The 14,914-nt window shown below is 35.8% G+C and overlaps 1 protein-coding gene across 1 annotated transcript; it reads left to right on the top strand.

Moving 5' to 3' along the window:
• Nucleotides 1–2,354: 2,354 nt before the first annotated feature.
• On the top strand, nucleotides 2,355–3,290 carry LOC129076485 (olfactory receptor 51B4-like). Its single transcript, XM_054580645.1, has one exon. The coding sequence runs from the start codon at nucleotides 2,355–2,357 to the stop codon at nucleotides 3,288–3,290; it is 936 nt and encodes a 311-aa protein (XP_054436620.1).
• Nucleotides 3,291–14,914: the final 11,624 nt, after the last annotated feature.

The raw sequence follows: 14,914 nt of genomic DNA, 5'->3' as shown, positions 1-14,914 counted from the left end.
GAAACTAATATAATATTGAACATTGACTAAATGGATTTTTAAAATTGAAACAAAGTAGCTTTGCTACTTGAAACTAATGTAATATTGAATGTTAACTGTAATTGAGAAAAATTTTTAAATTGAAAGAAGTAACTTTTCTGCATTGCTATGCAATTCTTCTGCAAAGGATAAAAAAGCGCTGAAGTCTTTTTTAATGAGGTGAAGAATTCAGGGAAGGGGCTGCCATATGGAAAGGCAGTCTTGGACAGGAGAACTACCATTTATATTCAATGGATGTAGGTTGAGAACGTGAGCTTGGGAGTCACGTAAACCTGAGTTTGAATTCCTGTGTGCTACATGTGTGACCCTAGACAAATTATTTGACCTCTTGAAGGCTCAATTTTCTCATCTGAAGAATTTAAGTAATACATTGTTTTCACTTTCTTATTTATTCACTTTGTTTTTCACAATCATTAGACACCTATTCTTACCATTCTGTTGAAAATGTTAAGATCACCAAAGGCTTACTTGCCAAAAACAATGAATATATTTTATTTTTATCTTACTTGGCAATTCTGACATTTTTTCACTATTAACCTACAGCATTGCCTAATGTTTTAAAATTTCCACTGCCTTTGTCATAACAAATTACCTTTGCTGTCCTTTGATATTTCTACCTATATCTTTGTCCATATCATCTGGAACCCTTCTTTTTGTCCTAAAATAGAGATTTTCGTAGGTTCACAACTTTTCTCTCTGGATCTACTTTCCCATCTTAGTTCATACCTAAGATTAGAGTTAATTAATCAATCACTTAAAAGCTGAAATCTTTCCGATTTCTGTTTGTGGCCCTATGACATATATGTATGCATATCACACATCAAAAAAGTATTGCTACCTCAGTTCCTAGATTGACTTTTTTGTCATTGACTATCCCCTGGAGTGGTGGTCATTTCCAAAACACATTAAACTCTTCTCTACTCATCTCCCCCCACCAAACCACTGCTCATTATTACTGATGGCACCATGGGCCAAATTCCTAAGGAAAATTTATTCTTGTTTTCAAAGATTTTTATAAAATGGAAATGGTATGAAAATTGCTATCACTTCATTCTTCCTGAATTCCTCTTCAAGTATACCAATAATGATGTTTTAAAAGGAAACAATATTTAAAAGACTATGGGCACATAGAGAGCCCACAAAATTCTGGAGGAACTATTTTATTTTGTGTTTCTTTTTAATTGTTTTTATGATCAAATTGCCACAAAATTTTTTGGTTATATGCTAAGGTCACTAGATTTGATAAGAGCATAATTATAAGTAAGTCATATTTCAAAGTTCCCTATAGAAGTCAAATTTAAATTTTATAAATATAGACTTTCTAGATTCATAAATATCAGAATAGCTATATCATTGCTTCCACCAACAATATATTTTTACATATTTGTGAGTCTTTATCTTTTTTACAGAATTGGCTGTGTAAAGTTTATGCATTCAATCATTAAATTCTGATATTGCTTTAGTCATTTCAGATACTCATGTATTTTTCTTAAAATATGGAGCTCAGTATAAGTACTAGGTTTCTGACTTCTGAGGAGACCTTCGTACTAGGAATCTGTCCTCTTTAATTTTTTTAAGAAGCTCTCAACTTCTGTCCTTTTTTTTTTTTTTTTCCTGTTTTAAATGTTGTCTCTGGTGTTACAGGTCTCACATATTTTTACAGCACTGAAAATGTTCTGAGTCCCAAGCCCACTGCGTAATCACACCGTTCTAAAGTGAGTTGACCACTATGCCCACTTGTTCTGATTTCTCTGGAATCTCACGAGTCACTTTCTTATTCATAGGCCACTTGAGATGGCAAAATTGATAACAATGTTTCTCAAACATTTTATGCTGAGGACTCATTTCTATTGGTTAATCATTTTCCTTAGTGATTAATCATTGAAACAAATATCTGATTGATTTCAAGAAAGAAAATCTGAATTAGTCCAAATCAGAAAGAAGTATAAAAATGGTCTATAGGAAATATAATAAGACAGTGGAGACAATGAAGTAGAGTCAAAGAAATGATTTGAGGGACTAGGAGTAAAGAATAGATACATAAACGTAAGGTGTGTGACTGACAGAATAAAAGTTGGATGCTGAAGAGTAAATTGTTGATATTTATTAATGTGATTAATATTATTGTTATTCATTATTGCAGGCAAAGACTTTGTGAATATATAATTAAGAGTGAGACAATCTACAAAATCTTATACATTTGAAAGGGAAACATCACCTGATGATGTGCTACAAGAAGATGGAGGGGAAGAATGAATGCTAAGTATTCAGAATGCTAACTCTGAGAAAGCTCTTCTCCACTTGCAAAGCCTACCATGTGGTCCAACAGCAGTGCTGCTCCCTTCTTGCTGACTGGCTTTCTGGGCTCAGAGGCAATTCACCACTGGATTTCTTTCCCTTTTGTTATCATTTACCTCTCCATTCTTTTTGGCAATGGCATACTTCTCCTCCTTATTCAGAATGACCACAGTCTTCATGGGCCCATGTACTACTTCCTGGCTATGCTGGCAGGTACAGACCTTGGGGTAACACTAACTACAATGCCCACAGTCTTGGGTGTCCTGTTGTGGGACCAGAGGGAAGTTGCCAAACAAGCCTGTTTTACCCAGTCCTATTTTATACATACCTTGTCCATCGTAGAATCAGGAGTCTTGCTTGCTATGGCATATGACCGTTTTGTTGCCATACGAAACCCTCTGAGGTATAACTCCATTCTTACCAATTCCAGGGTGATTAAGGTAGGACTAGGGGTATTGATGAGGGGCTTTGTGTCTATTGTACCCATAATTATGCCACTCTATTGGTTCCAATATTGCCGTTCCCATGTTCTTTCCCACGCCTTCTGTCTCCATCAAGATGTCATGCAACTCGCCTGTGCTGATATTACATTTAATCATATATACCCAGTTATCCTGGTTGCTTTGACTTTCTTTCTAGATGCTCTGATTATCCTCTTATCTTATATCCTAATCCTTAAGACAGTTTTGGGCATTGCCTCTGCAGAGGAGCGAGGTAAGATCCTCAACACCTGTATCTCCCATATTAGTTGTGTCCTAGTCTTTTACATCACAGTGATAGGACTGACTTTCATCCACAGGTTTGGAAAACATGCACCACATGTGGTACACATTAGCATGAGCTATATTTACTTTCTCTTTCCTCCGTTCATGAACCCCATCATCTACAGCGCCAAGACCAAGCAGATTCAGATGAGCATCATTCACCTGTTTTCTGTGCACAAGAGGACTTGAACCTATATTTCTGAATTTTGACTTTTAGGATATTTTGCTTATGTCTATTGGAAGAGAACTTTGATATTATATTCATGTTCTTTTTTTTCAGAGTTGATGAAATTTTAATTATTACATAAAGCTAAAAGCTGACTTGAGTATATATATTCTAATATTAGGTCTGTTAAAATATACATATTAAAATAGAATATATATTTATAGAATGTTTTATTAGAACATATGTTAAAACCTACATAATATACTATGTATATATTCTAATATAAATTTTCATTAACAATTAAAAGCCAGCTAATACCCAATATGAAAAGTACTATTATAAGATTTACTTCCATGATTGTTAAAGACAGCCTACAATGATAAATGAGAAGTGAAAATTTGGAGGTACTATGCTGAAAAATAAAATTAGATATAATACAGAACTCTTATATTCAGGAAAAGAAACAGAGAAACCTAAGTATAAATAAGAAAATGATGGGATCATGTTGATAACCTAAATTTACTCCTGTGGTAGGTAGAAAGGCAAATCCATATGATTTTACACTCCACTGATATTTAAATAGACTGCATAAATGGATAAAAATCAATGTAAAAAAACAATAAATATTGAAAATATTGATTTTTAAAAGTGTACATGTATAGATTCCAATTTTAAATAAAACTCATACTTTTTAAATAATTCTTCCTTTGGAAATTCTTTTCAATTAACAAATCAATATTTACCTATTGCTCCAGCCATATATAACATTTACAGAATAACTTCAGTAAAAACAGTGTCCTTCCAAATAAGCGCAGTTTCCAGCCACTTCTCTTAGTCTCAGTTCTCATTCTGACCTCTGTACCCAGTTTGCCAAACCTAAGAGCCTTCTCTACAGTACATCTTGAGTCAGCAATGACACAAAAGCAGGGGTCATATGAGTTGTGTCTACGCTCTCCTCTGAAAGGATTATCAAATCAGAACAGCTTATTCTCTATCCTATCGGCCAGACTAGTAATTATGTTTTCCGGTAAGCGTCTGATCTTTGCAAGAACAACTCAACAGTCTGTCATTCTATAAGCCTCCAAAGCTTCATTGTAGTCTTTTTTAAAAAATACACAATTTTATTTGTGTGATGGAAGTAGGACTGACTTTTTAAAAATATATTTATTTAAATTGAAGTATAGTTGACATACACTATTAGTTTCAGGTGTGCAACATGGTGATTCAATATATACTTTATGATATGATCTCCACAATAAGCCTAATAGCCACTTATCACCATACAAAGTTATTTCATTAATTATTTTCCCTATATTGCACGTTACATCACCTTTACTTATTTTACAATAGGAAATTTGTACCTCTTATTTTACTTCACTTTCTTTTATTGTTGTTCAATTACAGTTGTCTCCATTTTCTCGCCACCATTTTCCCCCGCCCCACCCTCCCCCACCTCCATCCTCAGTCCTACCCTGCTTTGGCTTTGTCCATGAGTCCTTTATACATGTTTCTTGACTAATCTTCCCTTTATTTCCTCTATTATCCCCCTTTCCCTTCCCCTCTGGTTACTGTCAAGTGGAAACTAATCAACCACACAAACAGGCAAGCAAAATATAACCAGAGACGTTGAAATAAAGAACAAACTGATAGGACAGATTTATTTAATTCATGAAAGATGCCAATTTTTCACAATCATAGCAAACATCCTGTTTCAGGCATTATTCCAAGAGCTTTACATGAATTAATTTGTTGCATGTTCATGTTGGCTCAGCAGTTCTTGAGAAGAGATAAAAGGATCGAAGCAACATACAGCTTTCAAACATCCTGTTTATAGACACAGAACTTGGCAATTAATAATTCTGATTTATGGATGAGAGGTGGTAGTTTTAGACATTTAATAATTTCAACATGGTAATGAAGATGTGGAAGATTTTCTTTTTGCATGAAATCTGAAAAAAAAAGTTTTTTTTAAATCTGTACATTTCCAAACACTTAATTAAAATTAACTAAAGGTCTAAGAGGCTCCCTTCTCCAGGTCTAGTCCCCTCCCCTTCCTTTATGGATGGATGGTGGAGATGGACGTGGCTCTGCATGCAAGTGTGTGTGTGTGTGGGAGGAATGGGTGATACATGTTGGGGATGATGTCTTCAGAAACACTCTTAGCCATGTGATCTTCTCCAGACCTCACCTCAGTCTTCAGTTTCTCTATCTGTAAAACAAGGTATTAGACCTGGTTCTCTTTCTCTCTCTCAATTAGTACAATATAAAATTGAATTGTTAAGAATGCAGAGCAGTTTCAATATCCCAAAATAACTCCTTCATACTACCTTTGATAGTCATATATCCATCCCACTCTTAACTGCTGGCAATCACTGATCTACTTTCTATTACTATAGTTTTATTTTTTCAAGAATGTCATATAACAAAAATCATACATTATGTAACTTTTTGAGAGTAGCTTTTTCCACTCAGCATAATGCCTTTGGGATTCATCCAGGTTGTTGTTTTTTTAATAGTTTATTCTTCTTTAATTGCTGAGTCTTATTTCTCATATGGATGTCCCGATACATAAATGTTAACTGTTTTCCTGCCATTTCTCAATACCTTTCACCTGGTTACTGTTAGCCTCCACTTACATTTCAGTCTGGCCATCCTTTCTTTGTCTGTGCCTAAGACATTTTCCTCAGCCAGGCTCTCCCACACACAAATTTTAAATGCAAGATCCTCCTGTCTTTCTCTCTCTCTTACTCATGAACCTTATAGAAATCATTCGGGTCTATATTCTATTTATCACTCTCTTCCTTCCTTTATTCTCCATAAATCTTGTGAATGCTCTCTCATGACACATCATTCTCAGTCAAGTTCATCCTTTATCTGAGTTCTTGTTGTGGCCCCTTGTTTCATTAACTAGCCTTGACTTCTCTGATAACTCACCCAAGCCTCTGGCATCATTATCAAATATTATGACTGCTGAACAACTAACTAGATACAAAAGTATGGTTGACAGAAGGGCAGGACACAAAACCAGCAAAATGAATTGTAATAGAGATAAGTAAATGTGATGCACTTAAGACAAATATTCAACTCCATAAGTGGGAGATGACGGGTATTTTTTCTAGGGTGGCTTGAAAAGCTTAAATGTAGAATGTAGACCTCACACAAGTCCAGAACATACTAATGAGAGAATTCAATCAGTTATGTTTGCAGATCTTACTGTTACTTGTTGATATTCTGAGAGCCTCATATTTTTATCCAATTGATGTTCACAACATTTTTAGGTTATTTTTTGTTATAATTCTTAATATTCAGATGAAAATATTGAACTTAGGTAGGTTATTTAGTAGACTAAATATTTTACTGAAAATCACACAATGTAGAACTTAGTCATATATATCCATACAAACAGAATTTGCGGTGCAAGTGAGGAGAGGGTTTGACCTCAGTTTTATTATATCACCTGAAAACTGAAATAGAATATTCAGTCCATTTGTCATACTTTAAATGGGACTCTGCTTATCTGCTGAAGAGTTGGGTGAAAGGTAGGTAGCTCAAGCTATTGCATCCAAGAGGTATATGAGGGGAATGACTCTAACAGAAAGAGGTGGCTGATGAGGTTATGCTTATGAGAGCATGTGCAAGTTCCACATCATGCTTCTCTGTGTGAATGGGCTATGTTTATGATAACGTGTGTGTAAGAGTGTGCCAGTTTGCTCGTAAGTACTCTGATGTGTGTAAAGTTGTTGAGTCCTTTGAGTTTGTAGCAGTCTATTCCTCTGTAATGTGTCTGGATATCTCTATTTACTTCTCTGAATCTCAATGATAAGTGTATATCACAGTAAGTAGTTAATAAATATTTCAGAGATAAGTTAATATTTGTCTATTAACCAAAGCTTATTAAGTGCCTAATATGTTCTAGGTCCTGTAATAGGTACTGGAGAAACAAAGGTAAACAAAATATTCCCTAACTTAAAGGGTAGTATAATCTAGTTGGAATGACATGCATATACAGAATCAATATATGTAGAAATGAGCTATAAGAAAATTCAGCATGTTAATCAGAAACCTTTGGGATCATAGAAAAGATGGTCAGCTCGCCATGCCAAAGACAGGTAAAAAGGAGTTCCCTAATATTTTGTGACTTTAAAGAAGAAAATGTACCAGAAATTTTCTTTCTATATCTCATCATCATGTTGTGATACGGAAGATTAATGCAGCAAATAAGTTTTTGAAGTAATATTTATGCTTGTTAGATACTTTTACCAAAATCTGTCCTGGAGTGCTGAAAATTCATTCACTAGCCCATTGTCCAATATGAATTGAAATAGAAATCTATACATACAAAGGAACTGAAGAGAGGGAAACAAAATAACGATGGCAAAGACTTTGTAATAATAAAAATGGAAAAAGGGGTTAGAAGAACTAAAGTTTATGGACAGAAAACTAATTTGGTAGATAACATTTCTGTATAAAGAAACATTTCTGTATTTTGAATGAAAAATGCTCCTTGCATTTCTTAATATAAAATAATTAAAATCTATTCTGTAAGTTACAACAATGTACATTTTTAGATTAATATAGGAAAGACATTTTTATCAGAGAAGTAAACTAATAGAACAAACTATCTCATATATTACTTACCACTGTAATTGTCACAAATAAAATAGCAAAATCATTGACTAGAATTTTAGAGATTATACAAAGCCTGTAAATTTTCTATGAACACTAAGTCTCTCAAATTATTCATTATCTAACATCTGCAATATTTTATACAAAGGCATGTATAATGATCCAGTAAAAAAAATCTACCATTACTGGGGATTTCCCACTTGTAATTTTGTGCTTGTTGCCTTTCTGAGGACAGTCCCTGTTTTTTATCTTCCTGATAAAAGAACACTCCTTTCCATAGTGCACCTCAGATAAATAAAAACAATGTATTCTCTATTCTTAAATTTTCATTAAACTTTGTTTTTATATATATATTTAGTTTCCAAATACTATATATAATTACTATATATAGTAAATTACTATATTACTAATAGTAATAATATATATATATTATATATATAATTATATATATAATAATTATTTTTTTAGTATTATATTATATGTAATATATATATAATTACTATTATAGTAATTTACTATATATAGTAATTATATGTAGTTTCCAAATACTATATAGTATTATACTATACATATATAATATAATACTATAGTATAATAGTGTATGTGTGTGTGTGTGTGTGTGTATAATTCCAAATGAGTATCACACATAGAGAGCACTTATCCATTAAAATTACAACCTAGCCTTCTAATCACTACTACACTAACCTCATTTTAGTATATGTGAGAAAAGGGAGGTTTATTTTACACCCACAGAGGAGTCTGTCCATTGGCACATGGCTCCCGCAAGCTTTGGATAAGAGCCTTCCTTGATATGCTTGCTGCTGGTCACCACATGGATGTAGAATGAGTGGCTTCTCTTGAGTTATTTTTGCACATTGCTCTCTGAGAGGGACTAAACTTTCCCGAACCTTGTCAGAAAAAGACAAGTATTTAACTCTCAATGATATAATCTTATTCTTTCATTCTCACCTCTTCTTACATGTAAGTATCATGTCCTTTCTCCAACTTCTTGTATCCTCAACATACACACCAGGATGATTCAAAGATAATAACACCTCTGCTAATAGTAATAATAATACAATTATTATGGATGACACTATGCACAAGGCACTGCTCATATAACTCATTTAACATACACGATAACTCTGTTAGTCAGGTACTATTGTCACCCTTTTTGTACTGATGAGGAGACTGAAGCACAGAAACACAAAATAATGTCCTAAGATCAAGTAGCTAGGAAATAGCAGAAAGGAAAATCCAGCCCAATCTCTTAACTATTATGAAATAATAATGACAAAACATTTTCAAAGTCTCAGTTATTTGATCTGAGATAAGGTATAGTTTGAAGAGATACTAGATTCAGTCAAATACTTTGGAGTCTTGTTAACCTCTTGACAACTTAGGTCTTAACCATAATAAGCACAATAAATAATGCTTCATTATGCCTATGATTTTACAATATATATACTCCTATTGTAACATTTATAGGGTTCTCACTTCATGCTGGCCACTGTAATAACACCACTGATGCACGAGATAATTAAGGTTTAATTTAAACAACAGAAGGCTGACACTATTATAACAATTTCATACTGGAGAACTTCAGACTCAGAAGTTAGTTAAATTGCTTAATGTCTTGTTTATAGGTGGAACTCAAACTGCACTTTGTTTAACTTTAGATATATGTCTGATACATGTAACAATATTCCTGTATTTAAAAAATTATTTTCTGGATATTATGAGGATATTGAAACAGAGAGGCTGAGTTTACTTCCTCAAAAGCATCAAAATTAGGCTGAGCAGTAGACAGAGACTTGCAGGATAGTTGGGAGAACACAAGGGGGCGGCAAAGTTGAACTTCCACTTCAGTTCCATCCCCAACAGCCCAACCCCTTCCGCTCCCACACCACATACACAGAGTCCTGAGCACTAACATACTATACTGCCCTCTGGGCTTTTTGTTTATATTTATGAGTAAATAAATGATTGAAAGGATTGGTGAATTAATTAATGAATAAATGAACATATATAGTAAATACTTAACTTAATGATTGTTCCCCTACTCTGTTTAAAATATGCCTGTCCTGGATTGGCATACCTGGCCTTGTTAATTTATCAGTGCCTAGAATTCTGATGTCAAAGTCAGCCAAAGTATTTGAAAACAATTTCTGATCCACAATTCGTGCTTTCTAAATGAATGGACTAAAAAGTCTCAAGCCTATAATTAAAGAATGGACCCTAATATTTCCTATTTTTCCTGGTATCAGTCCCCAGCTTCTCAGCACTTTCAGTCCCACTCCTACTGCAACAGGTGTTGGAGGTAGACGAGAGAACTGAACTTGGGAGATGAAGGAGAGAAGTGTGTGAACCCACAAGGACACAACCTAATACTTCTCAAATCTTCTCTAACCCTGAAGGTAGGCAAGGGTCACCTTTCTGATGGCTTCAGGGAACGATGTAAGGCCATGCCTGTGTGTTTTGTAAAAAGATATCTTTATTCTGGAGGTAATATTTATCTTTAGATAATGCCCTTTCGAGACTACTCTTCTTGGAAGAGATTTCAATCTGAGGAGAGCTAAGGAGGGAGTATAGGACCCCAGTCCCCACTGCTCCTGTTTTAAGATCTTTTGGGGTGTAAAAAATTGATTTCTGACCTCTGTCATAACCCTACCCTAGTCACATCTTTGAAACATTGACTGTATATTGTCTACTGTCTACTACCCCTCAGGTGGTGTCAGAAATTAGTCATTTAAAGCCATTTTTTGACTTTCTGCCACGTGTTGGTCGTATGATTAGGGGCTATACATGCGTTATCACAATAATTTGGGTAGTTTTATAATATTTATATTATTGATAGAAAAGTGAGATCCAGAGTCAATAGCTTTTATTTTCTGAATTCATAATGGTTTTCTTTTTTATTCACCATAGGGTAACTTTTCCAGAGACTGGCAATTTGAATTTGTACAAACACAGCAACATTGTTGTGAAATTAAATCTATTGCCAATGCATGGAAAAAGAAATACATTTTTCCCACTGAACCACTGAAGCAAGAAAAATAGGAAAAAATCAAAAGGGTAAATTTCTCAATGATTTTCTGACTGTTATGCAAAAGAAGCACCTGTTGCCTGAGCAAGGGTTTGGATGAGGTGACACAGCGTGCAGTGACCGTGCCATCACTTTAGAGCAGAGAGCACTTTGGGGCTCAGGCACACCAAAAGGAATAGAGGGGTAACACAGACCCTCTGAGTGTTGTTCCTTTTTTTTTTTTTTTTTTTTTTTTTTTTTAGGGAAAGAGTGTCTATAGCCTGAGATTATAGCCATGAACTCCTTTTCTTCTCTCATACTTAGCATCCAGGTAAGAACGATATGGGCTGTCTGGGGCCTGTGTGAGGCTGACTCACTCCAAGGCCTGCAATGGGATGGGGCCCTGTCAGGGTTCTGATAGCACTATCTTCAGGGCCAGGACCCAGGAGGGGCAACCTCTCCCTCCCAGCCCCTGAGCAGGCTTTGCTAATTTATGTATTTACATGATATGTTTACTTTTAAAGAAATAACCTGGAGTCTGCCCAGCCCTGGCTATGGCATGGAAATGATCTAAAGTATTTTAGATGCCATCTGTTTCTTCTTTCAAAATGAGCAGTTACAGGCAAGGTAGATGTGTCCTGAACAGTAAGTCAGGAGCTTTGAGTCCTCACCTGGGCATTTCCATGGCAAATTAATTCATACTGAGAAAGTCCCAACCCTTCTCTGAGCTTCAGTAGGCTGAAATCTATGGACCCTCCCTTAACATAGGATTTATATTAATTAAATTCATCAGCTCCCTCAACTGTTAAACTGGGAGTGTCATTGACCCCAATATTCCTGAATGAGAAGAGGTCCCCTGGTCCTCTCATTCAGACATGAAATTCTCTTCTTCTGTCAGGCCTACTGGGTACTAGATGTGTAGAGAGAAGATGTCCCTTTCCCTCATGTTCTTATACACACTAAGGAAGAACTTGACACCATCCTCACATAGCCATCCCTGCTAATTCACTTCAGAGATTCACACTTTTTCACTTCAGGGAAGTCTTAGGCAACAAAGAGCAATGGTTAAAAACACAATCTCTGGAGCCAGGCTCCCTCAGTGGTTGGCAACTAAGCACCCCTTACTAGCTGTATGACTCAGTTTTTTCATCTATAAAATGGGATTTTAACATCTTCATAAGATTATTGTAACACTGAGTGAGCCAATAGATCCAAAGAGTTTAAAGTAATGACTTATATATCCTAAGTATACTAGAAATATTTGCATTTATTGTGTTTAACTGCAATGATTCTTGCTACAGCCTCAAATTACCTTATTCTGCATTTTGCATCAGTTAATTTATAATAATAATAATAACTGAATTTATATACCAGGCACTGTTGTAAGCATTTTGCATTATTTATATCATTTAATTTATTTCTCTAAGGTCAGGAAAAAGGGGCATGGTTGGCTCTGTGGATTCAAGGATCGTGGCTCTCTGCTTCACTGGTACATCAGCAGCATTTTTTACAATGCATACAATTTGCATGTAACAAAGGTATGAATGTTCTCATATGAAAGGCTATCTTCTGACACAGAGATTTGAGTTATACTATGTGACACAGGATTAAAGGGTTTTTATTTCTGTAAGAACTTTCTGAAAATTAAGTTGTCTTACAAAAACAAGGGCTCAGTGGAAAAGCCATGAGCTCTTCCCCACAAAAGAAAGTGTTTCACCTGTGATTGTGTGAATATGACAGGTGTTTCAGTGGGGAATTTTACCCTAAGAAAGGTATAAATAAAAATTCATCTTGATGAATTCCTAAGACTCACATAGCTCTGTGAAGACCTATGTCATTATATTTTATTCTCTGCTTTCCTGTCATATATACACATATAAACACATGAGAGAAGCCTGTCCCCACACTTTTTGATTGTATTAATCAAATAATCACCTGATGTGCTGAAATAAATGGGAAAGCATAGCAAGAAAGAGTTCTGAGTGAAATGAAAACCAAAATCCTCCCTCCTCATTCAGGGCTCCAGCAGATGAGAATTTAAGGCTTTGTGAAGCATGGCCTAAACTTGGGATCCCCAAAGAATATGAAGAGGAAAGAGACAAATGTCTACACTGAGCAAGTTTCCTTCATGTAGTAGGAAGCCTCTTGCCCCAAACCTCCAGAGAACCTCTCTTCAGTCCATCCTATCAGAATCTCCTCACCTACATTCAAAAAATGTTTTTCCACAGCCTGTGCCTCATTACTTGAAGGAGTTTACGATGAGAAAACCCTCCCAGCACCTAGAGCCTATTCTCAGATTCCTACTTCAGCTCCAGTGCTTCTTCTGGCCCCTGACATTGACCTTAATGCTTTCTCCCTCTCCTCCCTGAACTTTGCTGAGATGTGAGATCATCCATTTGGTGAGCATGGCCTCTTCAAGAAATACCTCACTTGTTAATGGTTTATTTCCAAATCCCATCTTATACCTGGAATGACTAGCTTTAAGGGAAATCACTATAAGGAAGAGAGAATGAATAGGAGTGCAAGGGAATAAGGTTGTGTGTGAAGAGGGACAGGGTTAATGGATGATAAAATCTACTATGTGTTAAGACATTTTAGCTCAATCAATTAAACTACTGCTTTATAGATAGTGTGTCATATCTCCTTCTATCATCACACTAACTTCATAAGATAGACACAATTATTATCCTTGTTTTTAGATGACAAGATTGAGTTCAGAGGAGTCAAGTTATTTGTATAAGGTCAGACATATAATGGGCAATGCTAGTGCTTGGACCCAGGTCAGACACTGAATCTACTGCTCATAGCCCTCTGCTGCAGTACTGAGGAGCATTTGAGGGATGGAACTGGGAAAACAGGGGAACTGGGCTGTGGATTAAGGAGGTGGAAATGGAGACATTAATAGGGGTAGCTTTGAGAGCAGGAGTCTCTCAGAGTTTGGACTTAGGAAACATTGTGACTCAGCAAACCCAGGGTCCCCATAGGGACTCTGTGAGCTGGTATGTAAGATGTGTTTATCAGAGGTTGCAGGGAGGGCAGGACCAGGGCTAACTGCCAGCTATCAGGACCCAGAAGGGCTATAGGTCTGTGGGCTCAGATAGGTGGTCAGGTCCACTTGGCAGCCCTGGGTGGAGCCCATGAGTCTCAGGGGAGATAGATTATGAGCTCAGGGGTGAGCATGGGAAAGGGTAGGGAGGCACAGCACAGCGGCATTTTACATTCTACTATCCTATGAGACTCCTTGTTAACTAGGGGCAATACCTTAATTCCTCTGAGCTCAGTTTCATTACCTATAAAATAAGGATAAAAATGGAATCTATCTCATGGGGTTACTATGAGGATCCAGAGCTACACACTGTCTTAACCAGTGACAACAATTTGGACCAGAGCTATAGACTTTCTAGGGACCACAAGTCTCAAAGCAACAAATACATTCTAGAAAATAACACCAACAACTGTAGAGACAGATTCAAAGTCCAATATTTAATTTAACCATGACCTGAAATGTTGTGCAACAGAAGCCTCCTTCTCCCCCAGTAAGACCATCTTCCAGGTACTATGCTCCAAGTGCAGAGCTTAGCTTTACGAGCTCAAGCACCTGAGGCCACAGGGCACAGATGAATGCAGCCAACAGCAATTTTGTAGTTTAAGAAAACCTTAATTTATTGGGAGCATGTACAACCCAAGATTCTGAAGTGTAAAAGGTCCACTAAGAATCTGAACAAGAGTTAATCAGGAAACAGGATAATTAAGAAACTTGAGACCGCAGGATAGACACTTGAAAAAACAGAGCAATTTAGGCTAGAAGGAAATGAAAGGGGATAGGAATTAATACTTACTGAAATTGTTCTATATGTCAGGCACCATTCCAGGGTATTTAAATAATCTCATTAAATATGGTAGTTCTGTGAAGTATATATTATTGAACATTTTGTAATTCATGCTAATAATATTTTTGATTGTTCAGTATGTATTAAGATGTAATTTAAGTGCACT

This window comes from Pteronotus mesoamericanus, unplaced genomic scaffold (assembly GCF_021234165.1).
Source record: "Pteronotus mesoamericanus isolate MK-2021 breed Mesoamerican mustached bat unplaced genomic scaffold, CSHL_Meso_final contig_591, whole genome shotgun sequence".
NCBI lineage: Eukaryota > Metazoa > Chordata > Mammalia > Chiroptera > Mormoopidae > Pteronotus > Pteronotus mesoamericanus.
This window is presented reverse-complemented; position numbering and strand designations above follow the sequence as displayed.